The sequence below is a fragment of the Procambarus clarkii genome, chromosome 76 (assembly GCF_040958095.1).
Source record: "Procambarus clarkii isolate CNS0578487 chromosome 76, FALCON_Pclarkii_2.0, whole genome shotgun sequence".
NCBI classification, from domain to species: domain Eukaryota; kingdom Metazoa; phylum Arthropoda; class Malacostraca; order Decapoda; family Cambaridae; genus Procambarus; species Procambarus clarkii.
Genome location: NC_091225.1, coordinates 17415363 through 17443287, shown reverse-complemented (window position 1 = coordinate 17443287; position 27925 = coordinate 17415363). Strand labels below are relative to the sequence as shown.

General features: G+C 43.1%; 1 protein-coding gene across 2 annotated transcripts; it reads right to left on the bottom strand.

Moving 5' to 3' along the window:
• Positions 1-182: 182 nt before the first annotated feature.
• On the bottom strand, positions 183-27525 carry LOC138357106 (protein rtoA-like). Of its 2 annotated transcripts, none has more exons than XM_069313681.1 (3): positions 26556-27525; positions 2785-4218; positions 183-384 (listed from the first exon to the last, which is right to left on the bottom strand). In XM_069313681.1, exons 1-3 carry the CDS (start codon positions 26611-26613, stop codon positions 323-325), a joined length of 1554 nt encoding a protein of 517 aa, XP_069169782.1. In that variant the 5' UTR covers positions 26614-27525; the 3' UTR covers positions 183-322. The 2 variants fall into 2 exon arrangements, with proteins under 2 accessions (XP_069169782.1, XP_069169783.1); XM_069313682.1 differs by lacking the exon at positions 26556-27525 and adding an exon at positions 6081-6306.
• Positions 27526-27925: the final 400 nt, after the last annotated feature.

Below are 27925 nucleotides of genomic sequence, written 5' to 3'. Positions count from 1 at the left end.
AGGTACAGCCAGACGTACCTTCGTCCCTCTTAGCTTGTCACTATAAGCACCTGCTTTATGCTTTACCAGACCACACACTAGAAGGTGAAGGGACGACGACGTTTCGGTCCGTCCTGGACCATTCTCAAGTCTATTGGAGAATGGTCCAGGACGGACCGAAACGTCGTCGTCCCTTCACCTTCTAGTGTGTGGTCTGGTCAACATAGTTTAGCCACGTTATTGTGACTCATCGCCTGCTTTACACCTTGCTACGAGGAATCTTTCCGGAAGTCTTGAGGACAACCTTCCATTGCAAATGCTGAGATGCTGAACGCTGGTTGCTCTAGCCTTGAATCCCCACCAACACCAGCATCAACACCACACTCGGCGACAATTGCAAACTTTCTGAAAAAAAAGAAATGCTGATAATAGTTGGTAGTTACTATAAATGTAAAAAAAGTTCACTACGGGCTCACCATAGCCCGTGCTACTTGGTACTTTTTGTTCCAGGTTGCGAATTTTAAACAACAAACAACATATAAATGTCCTAGTGGTATAAGCACAGATAAAGCCAAAGTTTCTAACGATACAAATGAAGTGTTGGTTGCACAATTTCAGAACTAATTAACATACTATACAATACACGGATATATCCGTAACATCTATGGAACCTATACTTAATATGCACAATTTTAAACCATATTATGTAGATATTAGCGACCTCACCAAATGAAGTCTTAAATCAAACCGCACATTTTCTCAAGAATTTATAAAAAAAATGGTAAATTATTAGAAGAAATTATACTCTATTTAATTGTTTAATGTATGAGGATATATCATAAGTTAAATGTTTTATATGTTGTGATTATTATTCATCCTGTGAGATAGGGATATTAGATAACTTATAGCTAGTTTTTGATCTACACTGTGTAATCTTTCATATAGAATAGGGTAGTAGCACATTGCTGTGTATACCTAAGCTTGTTAATGAAAAAAACTGATTATTATATTTTAAATATTTAGTTTAAATAATGTTATTGACCTATGTCCCGTTTTCTATTCCTGGGGGCCTCGGTTAGGTTAGGTTCGGGCACTAGGCACTATCAGGGAAAGCGCCAAGCCATTAGACTTTATAGCAGAGGGAAGGGGTCAGGATAAATATTTGGGATGGGACTGGGGGAGGGAAGGAATGGTGCCCAACCACTTGGACGGTCGGGGATTGAACGTTAACCTGCATGAAGCGAGACCGTCGCTCTACCGTCCAGCCCAAGTGGTTGGGTTGGACGGGCTGCCGAGTCTTTTACGGTAATAAATATCTGATAAATATTCGTCGGTATTAGCTCACAATCAATCAATTTCACGTGTTCCCAATTTTCTGGTGTTCCCAGGTTTCTGGCATTGCCAATTCTCTGGCATTACCAATTTTCTGGCCGAGCTTTCCATAACTGTAAGGAATAGGTTTTCTCTCTCCTTGGGTTAGATGTACAGTAAGAGCCTGTAAACCTTACATACAGTTTTCCTTAAGAAAGCAGCCACGTCGATGAAACGTCAATAATTGTTCTTATTTGCGTGCGCAAGATTCATCCATACATTAGCTTAATCCTTATCAAGTGGTATAAAGCTATTATTAAGCCATCTATATCATCATTACTCACGAACTCAGTTCTGAGTTCCTTACGTTGTTGCAAAAATCACATTAACTATCAATCAAGTAATTTCCTCACTATTTGAACATTTGAGCTCTATTTATGAGTGGCCATGTAAGACTCGCAGTGGTCCTGAGGTGACTGTATTTACAAAGTATTCGGGCTCGAGTATTCTGCTGCAAGTTCTCAGACAAAAATTTATACACCGAACATTGGTTGGGAGTTACAGTGTACTAGAAAGATCTTTGCACTTTTAATTTGAATCGGTAACTGTAAATGAACCAATAACTTTAACTGCTGATTCGGAGACCTCCAGCGTCCGTACTTCTAAACTATTTTTGTTCGCTATCAGCATTTACATTTCAGTAAGGGAACATATTCATACCTGCTAGCATTGCATATGCACGATTTTTTGGATTAATGAAAATCTGGATACTTAGGTTATGTGGGTTGGTGTAGGTTCGTACACTTTGGTGCCACAAAACACACAATTATCTTGCCGTAACAACGGGCTGCTGAGCTGCTTGCAGTAAGTCGTGTTGAATTCAATATTCAAAATACAGAAGTTACACGAGTTAAGTCTAGAAAGATTACTAAATATATGCTTAGAACCGCATGCCTTTGTACGTGGAATCTTTCTGCGGTAAGAAGACTGAACAAAGTCAAGTCTGGCCTCGGGCCGGGCTTGGGGAGTAGAACTCCCAGAACCCCATCAACCAGGTATCAACCAGGTAAAAGTAGTCGACTTGTTCAGCAAGAGGCCTTTGCCCTTATGGTTCCTTCTCGACTACAGCACACACACTTGGTGAGAACATATGTTTTGATGTTACTGTATATGAAAGTGGTCGCTTAAGAGAAGGACACAAAGCAAAGACTTGTATTACATGCACCCAGTTTGATGTTACGCGCCTGTTGAATAAAGATGGTGGAAAGCAAGATTTTAGACAAAGAGAGATCTAATAAGTCTTGAAATTACACTTCGTTAAAGGACATTCTACGGAACAACTAGTCGCAGTGGCAAGAATTACGTATAATGCAAAAGATTCTGCATTAAGTTTCCTGTGTGATAAAGGCATGTGTGTTCCTAGAAACTCTGGTGTAACCTCAAATAAGTGTGAAGGAATCGCTTGATAATCACAGAGGAAGGTGAGGTACTCACGAGCATGGCTGCCGCCAAAGGGCGATGGTCGTGGTGTGGGTCGTTGAACGTTGTGAGAGTTGGGGTGTCCCAGTGAAGACGCCGGCTGGGTCTTGTCGCTGGACCCGCCCAGCACACCACCGAACCCTCCAAGGTTGAGATTAGGTTCTTTCTGACTGGACGCAGAGGACGGCCCCGTCGCCGAGACCTTGGGCGAGGTTTGGGATGGCCGTTGCTGGAAAGACGGTGATGCGGGGTCCACCTTTCCAGGAGGCAATTTTCCGGTGCCCTTTGACCCTGCTGCCCCGAGGGCGGCTCCAGGGGGCTTCGTGGCGGCTCCCGGGGGCTTTTTAGTAGCCAGGAATGAAGTGCTACCACCATTACTGCTTAGGCTACTGCCGCTGCCTTTTAAGCCACTGTTATTGTTGAAACTACTGCCGCTGTTGAAGGAACTGCCACTGTTAAAGCCACTGCCGCTGCTGAAACTACTACCGCTATTATCATTACTGCCGCTATTGAAATTGCTGCCGGTATTGCTACTTCCACTGTGGCTGAAACTATTTCCACTGTTGCTGGAACTACTTCCGCTGCCGCTTAAGCTACTTCCACTGTTGCCAAAGCTACTTCCACTGTTGCCAAAGCTACTTCCACTGTTGCCAAAGCTACTTCCGCTGCCGCTTAAGCTACTTCCGCTGTTGCCAAAGCTATTTCCGCTGTTGCCAAAGCTACTTCCTCCGTTGCCAAAGCTACTTCCGCTGTTGCCAAAGCTACTTCCGCTGTTGCCAAAGCTATTTCCGCTGCTGCTTAAGCCACTTCCGCTGTTGCCAAAGCTACTTCCGCTGTTGCTTAAACTACTTCCACTGTTGCCAAAGCTACTTCCACTGTGGCTTAAGATACTTCCGCTGTGGCTTAGGTTACTTCCGCCGTCGTTTAAGCTACTTCCGCTGTTTCCAAAGCTATTTCCACTATTGCTGGAACTACTTCCGCTGCTGCTGCTGCTTAAACTGCTTCCGCTGCCGCTTAAGCTACTTCCACTGTTGGCAAAGCTACTTCCGCTGTTGCCAAAGCTACTTCCGCTGTTGCCAAAGCTACTTCCGCTGTTGCCAAAGCTACTTCCGCTGTTGCCAACGCTACTTCCGCTGTTGCCAACGTTACTTCCGCCGTTGCTGAACCCACTTCCGCCGTTACTAAAACTACTATCACTATTGATGACACTAGCGGTGGTGCCAGTACTGCTCTGGAACTCTTTGTTGCGGCTGGGAGAGAGGTCAGGCGAGGTGCCGGCGAAGGCAGAGTCAGCGGTATGGGAATTGTAGATGTTGCCGGTGAAGGGTCTCAGGAGAGGCGCGCTCTGGTCAGCCGGACGCGTGACGCTGCCGAAGGGGACTGGTGTCTGGGGCAAGGTTCTCGTGCTGATGGGCTTTAGTAGTGACCCCTGCCTGTTGGCCCACGCACCTGCAGGGGGGAAACACAGCACATAACTTATTATGCAGGCGATAAGTCACAATAACGTGGCTGATGTTGACCAGACCACATACTAGAAGGTGAAGGGACGACGACGTTTCGGTCCGTCCTGGACCATTCTTAAGTCAATTGTCGACTTGTGAATGGTCCAGGACGGACCGAAACGTCGTCGTCCCTTCACCTTCTAGTGTGTGGTCTGGTCAAAATAACTATTATCTCGTGGTGTTGAATTATTCATTTGCAACGTGCTTTGTGGAGCCACCGTCATTCTGGTAGGATACTCAGGCAGCCTAAAATGAAATCAAATTAACTTCACAGCCTGCCTGTGTAAATGTGCACAGCGGGCGTGGTGGCACAGTGCACGGTCAGGGAACATGTGCACGTGAAGATTATTTCCATATAATACAACATATAATTGTATATCACATGTATAGAATACATATTATAGCTTCTTATTAACACGGAATAATCTTATGACATCAATTCTTTAAATTAATTCGTCTATAAAATGATATTGTTAGTATTATGTCATTATTATTGGTATTGATATATTGTTATGATCAAAAGTGTACTTGTACTTTTCACAGTGAATATATATATCTTCCCTGGTAGACCCCACGACACAAAGCCTCATTAAACATGATAGAGCAGAGCGTGCTACCCACTCCTCGTAAACTCCACCCCAGCTACTTAACATATCAAGACACTCCTCGATTTTTTTGTGTGTACTGGTAATTGCTTTAGCATAGCGTAAGACCGTTGTTGAGTAGGGAGTAAAGGGGACCTGACCAAGACCTCGTATGTCCTCCGTGCTCTACCTTAATATTAGTATTAAGGTAGCCAACATCCACAGTCAGTAAACATTTCCTTAATCACTCCTAAATTCCTTAAACAGACAAAACTTCAGTTCTTCTAGCTTGCAAAAACAGGGAAGGGGAATGACTGATACCACAGAGAATAAGGATTATTAATAAAGATACTTTAAGTTGTGAATCGCGATACATGGCCCCTGACCCCACACATTGAGGTGAAGTGCTGGCACCAGCCGCCACACACTTCCGTCCCACGTGACCTGAATACTACACCACTGATTTGGGAGAGTGTGGTGTGAAGGGCTGGGATTATAGGGAGTGGAGAGGTGGGGGCAGGCGAGTGTGTGGTGGGATGGGGGGGGGGAGGGCAGGTGTGGAGGGATGGGCTAATTTGGAAGGGACGGACCAAATCCAGTTACAGACCCGCTCCTGTGCCAGGAAAGTCCACTACGGGCTCACCATAGCCCGTGCTACTTGCAACTTTTTGTTCTTAGTAGCTGAATCTAAAACAACATTGGAAGGGGTCATTGCTGCCCCACTCCTGTGCCAGATAAGTCCACTACGGGCTCACCATAGCCCGTGCTACTTGGAACTTTTGGTTCCCAGTAACTGAATCTAAAAAGACAACAACATTGGAAGGGAATGGGGTAGTTTGTACGGGGATGGGGCTGTTGTAACGGGGGGGGGGTTACCTATACTCCCCTTGCACTAACATATTTCGTCTGAATAATGAACAATACTGATGGTATTGCAACAGTGCTGGTAACTGCGCCGTGTAGAATAATTATCGAATTTCGTAAATGTCAGTAGGCCATCCTAATCTAACATTACCTGCCTAATAGGGTCAGAAGTTTGACTAGCTGTGAATGGAAGGCACTGTATAAGTTTGCAATATCTCATGCTGTAAACCTTGTCTATTGAAAATATGTTATTAACTGTAACTTGCTTAGCAAAGAGAACTTGAATATTAAGTTTCCGAGCTAGAGTTCGCTCAATGTTGTGATGAGACATAATTATCATCATCATAAACCCTAGACGCACCAGTATTATTCATCTTTCACAACAGACTGTTGTTGATGTGGTTAACTTGTGACTATTACGGAGCAGGTGCCGGGTGTTCCCTGGTGTTCCGGGTCGGGGGATAAACCCAAGTCTTGCTTCCACACGCCTCCTGACGGCGGAGAACAAGTATACCTGCAGGAGAACACGGTGTCCAGCAGGTGCTTGGCGCCCCCCCTAGCTACACCCGGGGAGGCGACCACCACACCACTGCCCCACAGAGTACCAGCTCGAAGACTACCAACACCCAGCTACTCACAATCTAGCCATTAGGTGCCCTGTGAACTCAGGGTAGTTCAGCAAAAGTCGTAGCTTCAGTGACACGCTATGCGTGTTTGCGGCTTTGCAAAAATATACCACTTAATCACCGACATATGTAATTTAACAACCCCACTGTAATTTATTAAATATATATTTAAAATAATAAATAAAATTAGCTTTCGTTTTAAACTGCTGTCCCATGACTGTCGTTCTTAACTGTCGCCCCATGACTGTCGCCCAGTTATCAATCTCTACCGCGACTACACTCCATGTAAGTGAAGCACGAGCTAGAGGTGGTCCTCGGCTCCCAGTACACTCCGAGAAGCAAGGTGAAGTGTGGGCACTCGATAGTCAGGTAAATAACACCCTTCCCTCCTGTGGGTGAGTGGCCGGGTTCTTGGTACTTGTGAGTAAGGTGAGTGGCCAGCTTCTTGGTACTCATGAGTGAGTGCCAGGCCCCCACTCACCGGCAGTCATTACACCTCCGTTATGATTGAGGCAACTAAGACACGAGTCTCCACTTAGTGAGTCATTATTACGGGTTGTGAGTGGACACCTGTATGGGGAGGGAGCAGAGTATTAGCCCGGCTACACGTGCTGCAGATGTGTTGACACATCTGCACGTCCTAGATGGGTTGGCACACCTGCACGTCTCACATGTGTTGATACATCTGCAAGTTAGAGATGTGTTAGAAAGACCTGGAGGACATAGATGCCTTTGGTTGATAGGTCTTCTTGATGCCCACAATTTGACATCCACATCGCTGTTATTTTCTAGCATGTGTGTGTGTGTGTGTGTGTGTGTGTGTGTGTGTGTGTGTGTGTGTGTGTGTGTGTGTGTGTGTGTGTGTGTGTGTGTACGTGTGTGTGTGTGTGTGTACGTGTCAGCGCGTGATTGCTCTTTGGCTTATAGGAACCAAATCCGTCTTAGTGGACACGACCACAGAGACTCGTAACCCTGCCCAATGGTGTCCTGCTACTCTTAAGCTGCATCAAGAGAAAGTCACACACACACACACACACACACACACACACACACACACACACACACACACACACACACACACACACACACACACACACACACACACACACACACACACTGGCTTGGAATTCTTACTGGGGTCGCTCTGTGATCTCACGTATTCTCTCTCACTCACAAGTTATAGCCTAATCTGTTTTTATGCTATAATTAAGGAAGAGAGGAAGAGGAGAGGGTTAATTATGTTGATGATAGAGTGTAGGAGTGTAGAGGGAGGGAAGGAGGAGTAAGAAAAGGTGGAATAAGAGGAAGAGAAACAGGGGTTGATGTCATCTTTCACACCTCCCAGATATGGCCAATTACGAAACATTAGTCCTTAACAAAATATTGTTTCATGTGACCTCCAAAGTAGCATTTAAATGATATAATTATTATTATATACAACAACTGACATTACTGATAACGGTTATATTAATGATGACAAAAATATATATTCAAAACTATTAAAAGTCATCATGGGTGAAGAGGCTGACGACCCGAGCACGGGGCCGCCTCAGCAACTCCCACGTTATGTAAAGATCAGCCTGACAATAAATGGTTTACGGGCTCACCATAGCCCGTGCTACATGGACACTTCGTTCTGAGTAGCTAAATCTCAAACAACACAAAATGGTATTCAACGAATCTCGGCTGCTATAACTGTACTTCATTAAACTATATAATATACATGTCGAGGCAAAATCTTTACTGCTATATAAAACTGTATAACATGTATTTATGTTTGTAGGTTAGATTAGCATTTTAAAAGCACTACAATCACCTTCTGTGGTTGATTGTTCAATAAATCCCTGAACTATATGTTTAACCGATCTCTAACCCTGTCCATGGAGAACAGAAGAAAATGTATATATGCTAGTTAGCACTGTAAATGTCTGGCCACGTCTGTGGTAGAAAATAATAATAATAAAAAACTGCTTTCACCGCATGAGTGTACCCTAGTTGATGTGTACTAAAATGTATTAAACTACAAGTCTCCCATAAACTTATTAAATATATTTGCTTGTATGCCTAGTGTATAAAAATAATGTAGTAATTGCCAACCTGATTTTTACAAAAGAGGATATAGGAACAAACGGCATCTATGACTCCTTAGGAGCCATCTTTACCTTCTTATAGCTCTTGGTAAGCTTTACCCATCAATCTCCCTACAACACAACCCATCAATTGGTTTACAACCAGGTATCCAGTTACTTGTATTATGCGGGTCTCTCAAGTTGTGAAGCCGTCTGGCTGGCTGAGGAATACACCAGCTGCATTATACGCACCTCTGGTAATACTGCTTAATGTTCACCTCTTGATTGATTTCTTCGCTTCTCAAACAACATGCATGCTTCCCCTGTCAGATTTTTACCCACAATTCCCCGTACTCCCTCTCTCTCTATGTCTGGTGTGTGTGTGTGTGTGTTTTCATATATGTCCACCTCTCCTCTCTTTCTCTGTCTGTCTCTGTCTCTGTGTCTGTCTGTCTGTCTGTCTGTCTCTCTCTCTTTCTCTCTCTCTCTCTCTCTCTCTCTCTCTCTCTCTCTCTCTCTCTCTCTCTCTCTCTCTCTCTCTCTCTCTCTCTCTCTCTCTCTGTCTCTCTCTCTCTCTCTCTCTCTCACACATGCACCGTTCCACCTCACGTTCACATGCATTGTCAGTTCTTGGAAATAATCTTAAACTAATCATGGATCGACCTGCCTTTGTATGTTTGTCCATTGTCAAGAATAAAGTCTACCATTATGGAGGCGGTCAAGCGTGAGAATGAGGGCTCCTCACGTCCAGAAATCATAGTTTCACGCTCTTTTCATGCTGCTTCATCTCAAAAACAACGCACTTGAACGAAATCCTGTGAAACAGTAACAAAAAATAATAAAATAATAATAATAATAATAATAATAATAATAATAATAATAATAATAATAATAATAATAATAATAATAATAATAATAATAAAACGCTAATGGCACTAAAATCTGGTGTGTAGGGTTAAGCAATTTAATGTAAATGCACATTTTCTGATCCTTTTTTGAAACTAATTTAGAAATTGAGGGATTCACGATGTCATCAATAATTATTCCTGGAGTGACCTAGCAGTAGAGACACATTAACACGTGTACACATGTCACATATAACACCTGTATACGTCACATATAACACCTGTATATGTCACATATAACACCTGTATACGTCACATATAACACCTGTAACGTCACATATAACACCTGTATACGTCACATATAACACCTGTATACGTCACATATAACACCTGTATACGTCACATATAACACCTGTAACGTCACATATAACACCTGTATACGTCACATATAACACCTGTATACGTCACATATAACACCTGTATACGTCACATATAATACCTGTATACATCACATATAACACCTGTATAAGTCACATATAACACCTGTATACGTCACATATAACACCTGTATATGTCACATATAACACCTGTATACGTCACATATAACACCTGTAACGTCACATATAACACCTGTATACGTCACATATAATACCTGTATACATCACATATAACACCTGTATAAGTCACATATAACACCTGTAACGTCACATATAACACCTGTATAAGTCACATATAACACCTGTATACGTCACATATAACACCTGTATACGTCACATATAATACCTGTATACGTCACATATAACACCTGTATAAGTCACATATAACACCTGTACTCTGTGCTAACTGTCCTGATTACATCACCACTTGTTCTCCATTGGGTTTAATTACATGACACTGTTATGTATCTTCTACTACATAATACAGCAACATAAGTATTGGTTTACTGTGTATTCTGTCAAGTTAGTCCTGTATACACTGACAGGATCCCACTTTAGACAGATCCCGTCTATAGTGGGGATTACGGTTTACTAATGATAACACCTTCGGCATTTTTATCAAGCATCTATAAACAGTTGAAATCCTTGTTACACGAGCTGTGTTTAGTGGTGACTTTGATCCAGTAAAGTCCCTCAATCTGGTAAGTTTTAAATTTATTCCATTTAGCTTCATGTCGAACTGGACCTTACTGTTTTTATTATAATATATAATAACAATATAATTACAATATATAATATATAATTCCCAATATATAAATCATAATTATCCTGGTCGGTGTTAGCCTAATAACATTACCTTTTTTCTTGTATAATTGAATGTTATAGAAATTTGTGTCGTACAGGTGTCAATTATATATGCGCAACCATTTTATGATTTGTTTGCGAATTTGTGCAGAAGTAAACACTTGTACATTGATAAGTAAATATTTTCAATTTAATTCTATTGGCAGCGTAATGTGTCAGAGTTCAAGTGGCGGTCACTCCGGAGCTGATGCGACCTCCACGGTGTCTTCAGCTCCAACACAAAGTATCATAAGGAACTGACAAATTCCTGCCAAATTACAAGCAGCCCTTCAGCTTGGAAAAATTATACCCCAGCTCCCTCTTGCTGCCGCTCGATACTGCATATTACACTCGCGCCCCCTCACACTCACCCCCTCATACTGACCCCTCCCTCACACTGATATCATGTTGGGGGAGTACCTCGTAGAGTACCGACAGACAACTGGTGTAGAGAAGGTTAGGCCGCTTGGATCAGTCAATGTAATATTGGGCACCTATCTTGATGCTATTCCTCTCGCAACATTACCTTAGTTACTCGAGACAATAATGAATGAATAAACGTTTCTAGGGAGAACACAAACGTTAAAATACGACTTATAAACATGATTCTTTATTCACATGAGTAACATGACCTTACTTCAACATCCCCCGAGGCCACATAAACAGGGCGACGCAGCTGGAATAAACAAATAGCAATGTGTCAATATCTACCCCGTTGCCAATTGACTGGATAACACACACCCAAGGTGTTGAGCACCTACACAACGGTGCTGTAAACATGCGCTCCATCTTACCTTGCGGTTACCTTGCAAGGATTTCGGGGCTCAACGTCCCCGTGGCCCTGTCCCCGACCAGGATTCCTGGTTGCTGGATTGGTCTACCAGGCTGTTGGATGCGACTCCTCCCAGCCTGCAGCATACCTTTGTTACACAAATCTTGCTGTGCCGTTCATCCCACTCTCTACATACAACATACCCACTACACAGGTAAACACACAACACACAACCAACAACATACCCGCTACACAGGTAAACACACAACACAACCAACAACATACCCGCTACACAGGTAAACACACAACACACAACCAACAACATACCCGCCACACAGGTAAACACACAACATACCCGCCACACAGGTAAACACACAACATACCCGCCACACAGGTAAACAATATGATATAATACTGCACACACTGGTAACTAAAGATAAATAACTTGACTGGGGTGAATTACTTCGATTTTATTTTATCGCCTAGAGCCCTAGACGTATTGCACGCCAGTGACGGGTTGCAGGAGAACTGACTTTATGCTTCTGCATGCAACGGACACTCTTCTTTGTTCCTCTTATTTGACAACTATTATTTGTTGGTTTTAATAGTATATTATTATTATTATTATTATTATTATTCTCAAGTCGATTATACACAATCGACTTGAGAATGCTCCAGGACGGACCGAAACGTCGTCGTCCCTTCCAGGACGGACCGAAACGTCGTCGTCCCTTCAGGACGGACCGAAACGTCGTCGTCCCTTCCAGGACGGACCGAAACGTCGTCGTCCCTTCCAGGACGGACCGAAACGTCGTCGTCCCTTCCAGGACGGACCGAAACGTCGTCGTCCCTTCCAGGACGGACCGAAACGTCGTCGTCCCTTCCAGGACGGACCGAAACGTCGTCGTCCCTTCACTTTCTAGTGCGTGGTCTGGTCAACATACTTCAGCCACGTTATTGTGACTCCTCGTCTGCGTGTTATAATTTGTATTCATTTACACGTGAATGTTGGTATCCGGAGCCTGGTGTCCGGGCTAATAGGGAGGACATAACGCACTTCTTATTGTACATAACGTACAATAGACAGTTAAGCAGACAGGAGGACAAGGACAGTAATTCCTATTACTGTGGCTGTAGCCTCTGAGACACGTTGTTGTTTTAGATTCAGCTACTCAGAACAACAGTTGCAAGTAGCACGGGCTATGGTGAGCCCGTGACTTAGCTGGCACAGGAGCGGAGTTGTAACTTGTCAGAGACACATGAGGTATTCTCCTTACTAATGACACCAGGAGAGCCTCGCACGTCATCTTATAGTGACGTCAAGACGTCACCCAAACACACACAATTACAACTCCTCACCAAACACAAAGACAAACTCAGCATAAATATGTGTATTCTGGGGTTTAGTGTTGGACTTAGGGCCTATTAACAGTGAGAGGATTACTGACCAGCCAGCAAGTACGGTCCTGAACATGGCTGATACCATCGACCACATGGTTATAAAAAGGTATAAAGTTATATCAAAAGTGTAAAGTAATAACTGTTTTGAAAGTACTATCAAAACAGAAGGGCGGCGGCGGCGGCAGTGGGTAGGGAGACCTTAAACACTGATCTATATATGAATTTACGCCTTTGTTACGCACTGGAAAAAGTTAGGAAGCTCAACGGTGCGTGTGCGTGTGTGTGTGTGTGTGTGTGTATGTGTGTGTGTGTGTGTGTGTAATTACCTAAGTGTAGTTACAGGATGAGAGCTACGTTCGTGGTGTCCCGTCTTCCCAGTACTCTTTGTCGTATAAAACGCTTTGAACCTACTGACGGTTTTGGCTTCCACCACGTTCTCACTTAGCTTGTTCCAACCGTCTACCACTGTGTGCGTGTGTGTGCGTGCGTGTGCGTGTGTGTTTTGTACTGCACAATAGCAAGCCACAGGGAAGCGAGGAATGGGAGCATAGTTTTTATGTTTATCCCGTCACTCCTCACTGTCTTCCAGTCTCCCCTTCCCCATTACGTTTTTGTCTCCTTATTCTCTCTCTCTTTATCAAAATTTAACATTGTTTTTAATTTTTCTTGAGTATTTTCCCAATTTTGGCTGCCACTGAAGGAAAAATTTATTTCCAAACTTCCATCAATTTTTTTCTCAATATTTACGCCTCGGCCGTGCTCTCCGTGTCATATTCTTGGCGCTCTAAATGTTTCCACGCGTCTCACACCTCGACCAAACGTGAGTGACACGTGGAGTGACCTTGGTGTGGGGCAGTGGTTGATCCTCACACACACACACACACACACACACACACACACACACACACACACACACACACACACACACACACACACACACACACACACACACACACACACACACACGACGGGAGAAGGTAAGTCATTGTACCGTAGCTGGAACCAATGTGCGGGTGTGATTTTCTGAGAGACGAGGTCACAGGGGCGCCTTCGACCCCCCTCCTCCTCTAAGAGACAGGTCAGGGGCGTCTTAAACCCCCTCCTCCTCCTCCTTCTTCTTCCCCCCCCCCCTCCCCACTACCCACTCTGAGGGAAGAGGTCAGGGTCACGGAGGATAAACATAAAAACATTTATTTGCAAACATATGATGCATTATTTTTGCAGAGTTGGTGTATACGTTTGATAAGAGCTAAGTGTATATTTACATAGTCCCTGGTTATGGAGGTTTGGGAAGCACGTCCTACCATTACCGCCTCGTGGTGTTCCGTGGTCACGTTAACACACACACACACACACACACACACACACACACACACACACACACACACACACACACACACACACACACACACACACACACACACACACACATATACACACACACATATACACACACACATATACACACACATGGCTTTGGGGCCTCGCGGCTGAATGGACAGCGCTCTAGTCCTAAGGGCCCGGGTTCAATTCCCGGCGAAGGTGGAAGCAAATGGGCATAATTTCTTTCACCCTGGTGCCCCTGTTCACCGAGCAGTAAATGGGTACCTGGGAGTTAGACAGTTGCTACGGGCTGCTTTCTGGAGATGTGTGTGTGTGTGTGTGTGTGTTAGAGAAATATATGTAGTAGACATAATAGAGGAAAAACGAATTGGTTAGAAAGACTTCCTTTCTTCCGTGGATTATTAAAAAAATTAGACCAAACAACTTTCCGGATCCTAGAGCCCTGCCTATAAGAGACTCACTCCTGAGTATACAGCCCCGGCAAGGAACCTTCACCTGTAAAATTATAAGCCAAAACTTGTAAAAATCCTAAGATATGCAGCAAGACTCGTCTCAGAGGTTGATCAACGAGGAAAGACTGACGAAATATGATAACGACATACCAAATTCTAAGGAAAGTTGACAAAGTAGACAAAGAAAAATTGTTCAAAGTTAGGAGCACCAGAACGAGAAAAAATAGAGACAAATGAGTCACAGTAAGAACTCTATTCTCTCTCCGTGGTTAGGTTACTTTAAGGTTACTTTAGGTTAAGGTTTGGTTAGATTAGGTTACTTTAGCTTAAGGTTGGGTTAGATTAGGTTTCATTATGGTTGGTTGCGTTAATACGGTGTATTATTGACGATAATGTGAAATATGGAATTCGAAAACTATTTCAGTATTCCCGATAATTTTTTTTTTACATACAACCAAATTCTTAAAAAAAAACGTTATCAGCATATCCATTTTATATTTTAAACCAACGCTTCATAATACAATAGTTATAACCTAAGAATAATCTGTGTTCAGGATAAACGTTCACTTGCCAGTTTAAATGTAAACTATTACTAAAACCGTAATATGTTTTCAGACCATCACAAATATCTCAGTATTTGTGATAGTCTGAACTATCCACCTGGATAGATAACTATTCAGGTAATTTAAGGGGGGGACGGATTCTCATGGTAATGGATTTACTCTGAGGACGAGCTATATGTAAGAGACTACGGTACAGCTCTCCCATGGCTGTATAGTGATCATATTCCTTGTGTCTGGTGGCTGTATTGTGATCATACACGAAATATCAAACTAAAATAGAATTCTGACTGGACGTGACACCATGGACTGTCAACACAGACAGTGATAGCTATATTTGAGGCCAAAAGTCCGGTGTTTGAGGAACACGTTGTCCTGGGTCGGGTAATGCTGAGTTAGTGTGTGATCATAAATTTCCACAAAAAACACAATTCAGACACGATTCTTTGTCAAGCTTAACTTCAGTCGGCGGGCGATATCTGAGGTGCACATGAATTCTTCTGCTATTATCATTATGGAGAGCAGCAGTAAGGGTAATAAGGACTGGAGGTTTCATATTATAGACTTTTCCTAGCTTGGTAAAAGGGTTGGAACGTGTTTCCTCTTGTGTTTACAGGCTTTAGTCAGAGCCGCCAGGGTGTAAGATGGGGTCGAGTTGTGTCTAGTCTTGACGGACAGGGTTGTGGATCACACCACAGCTCCCAGAGCCTTCACCGGCCACGGAAGGAAATACTGAAAGGTTTCAGGATCTATACTTGTTGCTTGCAAACTTTCGAATGAAAGCTGGGTGTCATAGTTAATTAGGTAATGTTGTAGTTTGGAACACTAGGATAATTTATGTTATTATTGGTTCTTAATCACCCTCCACTCTCCCCCTTTCTCTCTCTCTCTCTGGTCTAGATAATGCAGTACCTAGATACTATGGTAACGGTCTAGAATTTTTCAGGCCAGATTTCAAATCCTCGAGTGGTCCAGATATAACTCTAGTTGTCAGGACCGTAAAGACCCGTTTGCCTAACAACCTGAGCGATTTTGTTATATTTTCAATTACATATTTTCGAAATTAGTTCGCCCTTAATAATACAAGCATTATACTGGCGGTGTAGGGTCCCGAAGGGGAAGGGCACCCGGCTGTGCCCGGGGCTCCCTCTGCTCTCTTATCTCTCCTGCCCTCTTCCACCTTTCTTTCCAGAGAAGTCCCATGTGAGTATACTCACCTGCTTGCGGGGGTTGAGCTCTGGCTCTTTGGTCCCGCCTCTCAACCGTCAATCAACTGGTGTACAGATTCCTGAGCCTATTGGGCTCTATCATATCTACATTTGAAACTGTGTATGGAGTCAGCCTCCACCACATCACTGCCTAATGCATTACATTTACTAACTACTCTGACACTGAAAAAGTTCTTTCTAATGTCTCTGTGGCTCATTTGGGTACTCAGCTTCCACCTGTGTCCCCTTGTGCGTGTACCACCCGTGTTAAATAATCCATCCTTGTCTACCCTGTCAGTTCTCCCGAGAATTTTGTATGTGGTGATCATGTCTCCCCGGGCTCTCGTGTCTTCAAGCAACGTGAGGTGCAACTTCCTCAGCCTTTCCTCGTAGCTCATACCTCTTAGTTCTGGGACTAGCCTAGTGGCATACCTCTGAACTTTTTCCAACTTCGTCTTGTGCTTGACAAGGTACGGGCTCCATGCTGGGGCCGCATACTCCAGGATTGGCCTTACATATGTGGTATACAAGGTTCTGAATGATTCCTTAAACAGGTTTCTGAAGGCAGTTCTTTTGTTGGCCAGTCTCGCATACGCCGCCGATGTTATGCTTTTGATGTGGGATCCAGGAGACAGGTTTGGTGTGATATGAACTGGGTGTGAGTGAGGTACATCCACAACACCATAATTAAAGATGAGCTAAATGACCAGGTTAAACCTTTTGTGTGTGTGTGTGTGTGTGTGTGTGTGTGTGTGTGTGTGAGTGTGTGCGTGTGTGCGTGTGTGTGTGTGTGTGTGTGTGTGTGTGTGTGTGTGTGTGTGTGTGTGTGTGTGTGTGTGTGTGTGTGTGTGTGTGTGTGTGTGTGTGTGAGTGTGTGCGTGTTCCCAGGTGTGTACTAGGCTAGCGCTACGGGCCAGCAACTGGCGTGGTGTTTATAGCGTGAGAGTACAAGATCTTTCCTCATTTGTTACAATAATTCAAGATTAGCCGGAGTAACGCGTGTTGTGGTCCCTGCCGTCTGCTGTAGCGTCCTGGCCCCCACACGTCCTCGTCGTCCTAATGAAAACACTAAATAATAAATATAATCACGATGATATTGTAGGTTGATAAATGGTGACCGTTCATTATTTGACCGGAGTAAAAGATTACGGTTGAACAAGGAGGTAGACATTGGCCCACCAAGGAGCGTGGGCTAATGTTTGAGCAGCCTTCGGTGTCTGTGATGCTTGCAACATGCGACTGTGAGATTATGACCAAAATATTCGCTTGTATAAACTATTGTGAGCATTTCGTGCATCAGGGGCGGTAAGTGAAGGTCACAGTGAGCTGTTAGTGTCTGCCGTGGAGCCCCGGGGTCCACCCCAGACTTGGTAATTACCCGGAAAGTCACGAATAATGCAGATATTGCGTCACCGCGCACCTCGCCCGTCCAAACCCACTCACAACACAATGACTGATAAGCGAAAGATGTCATTTGTCATTCAGTCTTGTTCCTGGATCAGTGTGAACCTGGGGCCAGATTCACGAAACATTTACGCCAGCACTTACGAACCTGGGGCCAGATTCACGAAGTATTTACGCAAGCACTTACGAACCTGGGGCCAGATTCACGAAACATTTACGCCAGCACTTACGAACCTGGGGCCAGATTCACGAAGCATTTACGCAAGCACTTACGAACCTGAGGCCAGATTCACGAAACATTTACGCAAGCACTTACGAACCTGTACATCTTTTCTCGATCTTTGGCGGCTTTGTTTACAATTATTAAACAGTTAATGAGCTCCGAAGCACCAGGAGGCTGTTTATAACAATAACAACAGTTGATTGGCAAGTTTTCATGCTTGTAAACTGTTTAATAAATGTAACCAAAGCCGTCAAAGATTGAGGAAAGATGTACACGTTCGTAAGTACTTGCGTAACTGCTTCGTGAATCTGGCCCCAGGTCTTACGCAAGGATATCGCTGCTAGACGCACCTCCCTCATGCGTTATTGCGTAACTGACCTGGTTTACGCAAGGATATCACTGCTATACGCACCTCCCTCATGCGTTATTGCGTAACTGACCTGGTCTCACGCAAAGATATCGATGCTATACGCACCACAATCATGCGTTATTGCGTAACTGACCTGGTCTCACGCAAGGATATCGATGCTACGCACCTCGCACATGCATAGTTGCGTAATTTCACCTCTCTCTCTACAGTCTTCTGACACATAAAAAATAATAATCCCTTAATTGGGTTATCGAGGTCTCTAGGTACTAATTCCCGCCAAAATGAAGCACTGGCCAATATATCTTCTCCAGAGATAAATAACAGTAATTTTCACAATTTCAATTTGATTTTCTTATATAAATATAAAATAATTATGTATTTGCATTATCAAATATATGCTAATGCAACTGGCAAATGCCATGTACTCCAAATAGAGTGCGCGCGCAGCAACCCGTTCTCGCACTTACTTATAGTCAATATCGGCTTATTTAATAAGTGCATATGTGACATACTAATTGATTGTGAATATTTTAGTTTACCTTGAAAAGCTTCATAGAAAACACCGACCTCACCTAACCTTCTTAGTATGTTAAGATAAGCATCTTGTTGCTTCTTAATTACAATTATTACTTAACCTATACCGCTGATACCGTCAACCACAGAGGGGAAAAATTAAAAAAATGGCTAAGAGCCATTTATGAGCAATGAGATTTCAGAGAAAATTTAGTGTAACGGCCAGAGGTAGGCTGTCTCGTGTAACACAAGACAATCTTGAGGTTATCTTGAGATGATTTCGGGGCTTTTAGTGTCCCCGCGGCCCGGTCCTCGACCAGGCCTCCACCCCCAGGAAGCAGCCCGTGACAGCTGACTAACACCCAGGTACCTATTTTACTGCTAGGTAACAGGGGCATAGGGTGAAAGAAACTCTGCCCATTGTTTCTCGCCGGCGCCTGGGATCGAACCCAGGACCACAGGATCACAAGTCCAGCGTGCTGTCCGCTCGGCCGACCGACTCCAAAGTGATAGACAGGCTCCGACTGTCTCTCCAAAGAGACAAAGTGATACCAAATCAATACTCTTTGAGAACGCCTCATAATGTTCTTAGTTTGAAGCGAGCTGTAGGCCTATCATATTTGGAGTTGTGAATATTGGCTCTATGTTACCAACTAAATCCTTGTGTTGTGAGTTGTTTTATTATAAAGTTGAGCTATGTTAGTCATCTGATGCAAGTTGTATAATGTATCATATGTTGTTAGGTGTAAGCTATCATAAGAGTTATTTGTTGTTAGCTGTAGGCTATCTTTTATTTTGTTGTAAGTTATCATACTAGTCGCTTGTTGCTAGTTGTAGGCTGTTAGGAACTTGTTATCCAAAATTATTATCAGATTAACCAGGCTGTGACTCATACGTCAGGCTGCGAGCAGCCGCGTCCAACAGCCTGGTTGACCAGTCCAGCAACGAGGAGGCCTGGTCGACGACCGGGCCGCGGGGACGCTAAGCCCCGAAAACACCCCAATACAACCTATAGCTGATATGGATGAACGTATAAAATATGAACTATTACATCCCTAATACCAGGTATAAACCTTTTGTAATATTACTTTTGTAAAATGTCTGATAACTGCTTATCGAATAGTACAGAACGCTATCTTTTTTTGGTAAAACATTCCATATTTTGTATAATTCTTTATTAGTAACTATAGGGTCTATAATTGTTGAAGTATAGGTTAGTTATCGTACAAGTGCAGTGTAACCCTAGACTTCTCTTGCCGCTAGCAATATTTTGATTGATTGATAAAGATTAAGCCACCCAAAAGGTGGCACGGGCATGAATAGCCCTTAAGTGGCGCCCTTTTGAGCCATCACCAGTATCAAGAGCCGATACTGGAGATCTGTGGAGGTGCGACTGCACCCTACGTGACGGGAGATGTCTCCCGTGAGCAATATTTTGATGGTACAGACCTTATATATGTGCACGCTTTCGTCAGACCCCCACGCCATTATTTCTGTCTTCATAGCACAGGAGTTTTCATTTGGGTACTAAACGCCTGATGTGTTACTCCTGTTGAGACGAGAGCTTAAGCTTCTTCGTACCATGACAAGCTGGGTCAGTGGGCTGGCCGCTGGGGTCAAGGTGCCCGCTCTACCTGGGGACTCTGTAATCGTCAACATAATCGCCGGCGGCCAAGGTCTTGCTGGACTGGTACGTGACCCATAATTATGGAAGGTAAATATTGGCCCGATAATGTCGAAAAGAACGATTGTCGCTTCTTTCTTTCATTTTGGGGGGAAGGGAGAGGTCCGTGGGTCGCCTGGCTGGCTGGCTGGCTGGCTGGCTGGCTGGCTGGCTGGCTGGCTGGCTGGCTGGCTGGCTGGCGGTGTTGTGATGGAGGCCGGGCAGGGAGAGAAAATAGTGAGGGTGTGGTTGTATAATGTATACCATTATACAACACATGTACACTATCCAAGGCGCCGCTATGGTAGCTTCCTTACTCCTCCATCTTCTCAGTTTTCCCCTCACAGATCAACACCCATTTTGTAATGGAGGTGAGAAGTCACAGTCAATATTGTATTAAATTGATAATTGTACTGTATATGCAATGTTATACAAGATTATAACAGTTCATTATGTTGTACTACACGGTTCCTAATGTCCTTACGACTTATTAAAAGTCCAATATTATACTTAGTGTATAGTCAGTATGGCATTTATCAACAAATGTTCAAAACTATAGAGTTTGCACCGGGTTCCTTAGAGACATCAGAATGAATGTTCTGTGTGACGGTAACTTGGGCTAGGTTTAGTTAGGTGAGTTTTGCACTTGTAATAAGAGATCAGAAAATGTTTCCTCAACGGAAGCTGCAATTTTACTACATAAATATTTGTTTTGACAAAGTTCCATATCTAATGTGAATTTGAGTTTTGAGGTTAATAAAGTGATAATGGTATGTGCATTGTCCTGTTCACAGTCATATAATGAGGAGCTGGGCGCGGTAATATAGTTGGTAATGTGTGTGTTTATGTGTGTTTATGTGTGTTTATGTGTGTGTGTGTGTGTGTGTGTGTGTGTGTGTGTGTGTGTGTGTGTGTGTGTGTGTGTGTGTGTGTGTGTGTGTGTGTGTGTGTGTACTCATCTAATTGTGCTTGCGGGGGTTGAGCTCTGGCTCTTTGGTCCCGCCTCTCAACGGTCAATCAACTAATGTACAGGTACCTGAGCTTACTGGGCTCTATCATACCTACATTTTGAAACTGTGTATGGAGTCAGCCTCACTTGGAATCAGTGTGTGTGTGTGTGTGTGTGTGTGTGTGTGTGTGTGTGTGTGTGTGTGTGTGTGTGTGTGTGTGTGTGTGACGCAGGACACAGTAAACTGTCGGGTTGTGCTGTGGTTATCTTAGCGATGTGTGGGCTGATAGCAGTCAACATTAACTATAGCAGTCTGTGTTTATGAATTCAAGGGAACAGGCATCAAGGGGTTACGAACGTAATAATAAACTTTTCTGGCAGTCGATCCGTGACCTGTTTAATTCCTCCTCCACAGAAAAACTGTCGTACGATGGAATGCGTTTATTATATAATTGTAGATGCCTCCACTCTCAGTACAGGTTTGAGCGCGCGTAAACAAACCCGCCAAGTAAGAAATGAGACCCGCTGATAAGGTATAATTTTAGGTCCGTTCTGCACCGTGACAAAATACGAATATTTCGCTATTCCCGTGTATCATTATTACTATTGGCAGTGATTGTCTTAATGATATTATTATTTTATATGCTTTATTAGCCTAATTATTGATCAAACTTATTATATGAACCAAATAATCGACTTGAGAATGGTCCAGGATGGACCGAAACGTCGTCGTCCCTTCACCTTCTAGTGTGTGGTCTGGTCAACATACTTCAGCCACGTTATTGTGACTCATCGCCTGCTTATTATATGAAATAATTTTATTGGATTTATCTCACTGCCCCCTGACGGGAGAGAGCGCACAGGGCAGCTAGTAACGACAGTTTACATGTGTCGACGGAGTTCGAAGCTCAGAGAATTCAGATTCTGAGAAGGATTTTCCCGCCTAAACAATGCCTATAATACACTTTGAGGGAGTTAGATTGAATTGGCCTCTGTCACGAACGGGGGTGTTAACGCCACAGTTCGTGGAAATTAAGGAGGGGAGACCGCTGCTATTATCAACTACGAGGGCAGGAATGCTGGGGGTGAAGATGGGTACAGATAAAGATAAGGGATATGGGAAGATAAAGAGAGAGGCGAGCAGATGCTAACATCGACAGCTACTAGACAGCCTCGCGACCCACACTAAAGAAAGACACAGAGTACACATGTGTGTGAGAGAGCCGCCTAACCCGTCATATCTTAGATACAGAGGGTTGCCGAGGATCGATGGGGCTGACGCACTACCCACCGCCATCCAAGAACACGGGTCCGACCCCCCGAAGTACTCATTCAGTCCACGCTGCCCACCTCGTAGTCCTCCAATGACACCTAGAGATGCGCTCCATCATAACTTACTTTTCCTTCAAGGTAAGTAATGAAAACTTTATACAATTTTTCTGCTTCCTATTTAATTACTCCTATTTTTAAAGGTTTACAAGAGTTAGAGTTCATTATATCAATTACATAAGCCATGTGATGTAGCAAAGAACAGGGTCTTCCTCTATACTTTAGGACAAGAACAAACAATTCATTACACACAAAAATCACAATAGCGTGATGTATCAATGAACAAATCCACAAGGTTTCAACTCTTTTGACCATGTCGTAGCTCAGTCGATTAAGGCAGCGTCTGGGATGATCTCGGACGTAGGTTCGAATCCTCGTCACGGCCATTGTGGATTTGTACAAATAATTCATCTTAAATAATCAATGTCTTATTCTAGCCTTCACGGTACTCTAAAGACAACATGACAGATGGAGTTAGTGCTTTAGTAAGGTCAGCCATGATGCTGGTGGAGCCAAGATCTACACACGCATGTCACACTGAAGAGTGAGACAGTGGAGTTGTCTGCCACGCCATCTCCAAGGACAGGCAAAAGACCTGAACCTCGCCTCACTGGACATTAAGAGTCAGAGGAGACAAGATCACTATATACAAAATACTCAGTGGCATCAACAGGATTGAGAGGAACAAATGGGTGGGATAGCATGTGTCAGAACAAGAGGGTAGAAATGGAACAATTTAAGGAGAGAACTTGTGGCACCTGAGTCCATATTTGAGTCCAAAAGCAGCATGATAGAAAATTTAAGAGAGGAAACCCTAACAGCATCATTCGGGTTAAAGGTAAGAACTGGGATTTATATATATATATATATATATATATATATATATATATATATATATATATATATATATATATATATATATATATATATATATATATATATATATATATATGGTCACCTCTTTCTGCCGAGACACTAATGCCACTAGTTTTTAGGAATTAGTGTAAATTGGTTAAATTTGCAATAATGGGCAAGGATCATCATTTTGAAAAATTATCATGTTAAAAAGTGGACTGGAGTTTTGCATAGTGAAATGTGCAGCCTAATTACTTGAATGTTGTTAATTTAGCGCATGTTTCCACGAAATACTCGCATGATGAATGCCAGAACATATTACAATTACTAGTGTATTTGATGACCAGACCACACACTAGAATGTGAAGGGACGACGACGTTTCGGTCCGTCCTGGACCATTCTCAAGACAATCGACTTGAGAATGGTCCAGGACGGACTGAAACGTCGTCGTCCCTTCACATTCTAGTGTGTGGTCTGGTCAACATACTTTAGCCACGTTATTGTGACTCATCGCCTGCACTAGTGTATTTATTATGTAATGAAAAAGATTATTATTACACGGGATATATTTTAACCCGTTTTTCACACATGTGAATAATCTTTTACTTTCAACAATTTCTATAATCCTGGAAGAAAACAGAACGACCTCAGAAGTATGGGAGAAAGAATGTGTACTTTGCATGCCCACGATGCCTTGTACCTCCTCACCAGTAATTATCTCAAGAAGCCACCAAGACGGGAAGGCCTTGTAGCACTATTCAGATGTGTGAGATAATCATAGGGCGCTAAATATCACTAAGGATGCCAATACGAGACCAAAAGCGCATCAGGCAAACGATATCAAAGGTATGTGATTCACCAAGGACTCTATCACCAATGACTCTATCACCAATGACTCTATCACCAAGGACCAAGGACTCTATCGAGGGACAAGTGACCGCGAGGGACGGTCGGAAATCAGGGACCAGATTCACGAAAGTATTTACGCAAGCACTTACGAACCTGTACATCTTTTCTCAATCTTTGGCGGCTTTGTTTCCATTTATTAAACAGTTAATGAGGTCCGAAGCACCAGAAGGCTGTTTATAACAATAACAACAGTTCATTGGCAAGTTTTTATGCTTGCAAACTGTTTAATAAATGTAACCAAAGCCGTCAAAGATTGAGGAAAGATGTACACGTTCGTAAGTGCTTGCGTAACTGCTTTAGTGAATCTGGGCCCCAGGACACGAAAGTTTCAGCAAGGCTATGCACCACCGTAAGTACCTCCTCACAAGGAGCCTGGCTGGCCCAGGCTTATCTACTTCCTAACATGCACATCCTCTTTCTACACCCCAAAATATTACGAGAGTATAACGAGCCCCTGAAAGCAATATCCATGAAAGAGTTAAATCTCTCCATGGAAGACACCCAAATAGAACCAACAACGCTTCCAGGTAGACTCAGTGGTATACGTAACTCCAAGACTACACTGAAGACATCTGCATTGGTATCCATGCGAACGTGTGTTAATAAATTAGTTGAGATTCTACCTGAGCACCTCAGAGAATTCATTGGGATTCATGATCACGAATTCCTTTCAGTAGTTCATTGTAAGTATTATAAGTACTGTCATTTCTAGGTGACACGTTGTATTGGTCTAGGTTAGGCTACATCATTTTGACAAGGTTAGTCTACAAAGTAGATCATTTTCTTAGGTTAGGCCAGGTTAAATTAGGCTACACCATTCTGGCTAAGTTAAGCTTAACTGAAATTTTGGATGTATTTTATTGTTAGGCTTCATAATTTTGGCTAAGTTCAACGGAGAGAGGTCGATTGAGTCGCCTCCGCCATTTTTCACTCCCTAGCAAAAGGAATACTATTTTCTGTATGTAAATAACACCGCGATGGTGAGCGCATTTAGTCATTGAACAACCAACCCGGCGGCTGCACAACCCGTCAACTCATGCCGGTTTGTGGGGCCGCCTGGGAGCCACCATACGAGTGGTGATCACACAAAAACTGTTGGGCACGATCATGCATGTTCCACTGTCATGTCTTCTCTCGAACGCCCTCTGGTTTATGCCACCATGCGTTCTCTGCCACCACACCTTCTGTCCTCCTGCCACCACACCTGTACCCTCCTGCCACCACACCTGTACCCTCCTGCCACCACACGTTCTGTACCCTCCTGCCACCACAAGTTCTCTACCCTCCGCTACGCGTTATTAATTTTTCTCATTTACTAATAAAACAAAAACGTAATAATAATTTAGAGTCATAACTGTAAGTTACTTGTTCTCCCGTGGCAGCGTCCGGGTCCTCACAGGACCACAGTCAAGCTGGTCTTAACCACCGCTCATTTCTCTCTCTAATGGGATCATTCGAAGTGAAAACAATTCACTTGAAGATGCCAAATAAATACTTGTTTACAAATAAATATTTTGCTTACAAGAAAATATGGTAATTCTTTGTGAAATATAAGAATCATTGTTATGTCATATATGTTAGTGGTTGAGGGGGAAGTTATAGAAAGGTGAAGTTAGAGTATTAATACTCAGTATATATACACTGTGAATTTATACTGACTTAATAGAATACTGAACAGTAGAATACTGAATACTGAATATTAATACTGAACTGTAGAATTAATACAGTATATATATACTGAGAGTTAACTTTAGTTCTGTATATATAATTGCTGATTGGTCAATAAGCTACTGTGGTACCCTCCTTAAAGCATAACCCTCCTTAAAGCATAACTCTCCTTAAAGCATAACCCTCCTTAAAGCATAACCCTCCTTAAAGCATAACCCTCCTTAAAGCATAACCCTCCTTAAAGCATAATAAAGCATTAAGTGAGCCTTTAAAGCATAACACAACCCAACCCTTGTTCCTCTTTACTTCCCAACTCAATGAGCATTTAATCCCTTAGGATAACATGTCTGTTTTCCTGTTACTGTACAACATTGAGGACATATTGCGAGCCTTACCATTGAGAAGAAACAGAAGACACAGATGAAGACACATGAGATACTTGACTGACAACATGGCGGCCACACACACACACAGCACTGATGTCAACACACCATCAGTATACCGAGAATAGCAGTGTAACGTTCACCTGGTCACTGTAAGTAGTGGTGGAGTGAGCAGAGTGGTTGTAAATGGTTTGAAAGCTGGCGGGCAAGTGCAGTTGGAGACTCTGGTGCGCTGGCTCCCCCACACGCAACCCTGCCAAACGCACGACAATATAGTGCCGTACCCTGATTAGTGCAACGGGAATTATTTGATTATATAAATATTCAGTGATAGATTTTAAAAATATATATTTATGTAGAAAATCATTAATAACTTTATTCCTAATAAATTGATACGTTGTGTGAAGCCAGTCAGTCAGTCGTCTGGCACACCCCCCACGGTGGAAGCGCTGAAGGATAGAGAGTGTCGTACAGTGAGGTTATCAATCAAGAAACACGCAAGACACGCTCTCGCACGAGCTGTCACCAACTCTTCCATCGGTAATGATCTTCCATAACAACAATAAAAAATCTAATAATAGAAAATGTGTTGTTTGCCCATAACCAAAGTCATTATGTCGACCCGTCATCACCATCTCTAAAACGTGTATACACTTGGCAATGCAACGTTGATATTTTGCAAAACAATAATGACATTTTGTAATGCAACTACTGTATGGCATTTTTTGCAACTCTTCTAAAACATTTTGTAACGCATTTAACATTTGGAACCGAGCGGACAGCACACTGGACTTGTGATCCTGTGGTCCCGGATTCGATTCCGGGCGCCGGCTACAACCGGGCGATGGTTGTATAACCATCAATGACATTGAATAACCATCAATGCCATTGTATAACCATCTATGACATTGTATAACCATCTATAACGTTGTATAACCATCCGTAACATTGTATAACCATCTATGACATTTTGTTTACACAACTAAGATATTTATATCCTAAAAGAAACGCCCTTAAAACCATTTAATTTTGGTTACAGCTTCATCCGTCTGCCAGGGAGACTTGGGAGGGTCTCCAAGACTGGAAACTGAGCCAAGGGGTCGATTTATACCGACTGGTGTCACGCAAGAGGAAACGAGAGGGGGGGGAGAGGTCCAGGTCCACCAACCCCCTGTTATTACACACTAGTGTAATGTAGTATTAATTTTGTGGTTAGTGAGCGTGGATCATTTAGTTCTACTGTTATTGTATTCTGGTTATTATCATTGCTGTTTGGATTTTGCTGTTTATTGAGTTGTATTGTTTACTACCGTTCATGTGTTTTTTTAAATTATCTTGTCACGGACGTTTGTTATCACTGGTTGTAAATGAAGTTGCAGGGT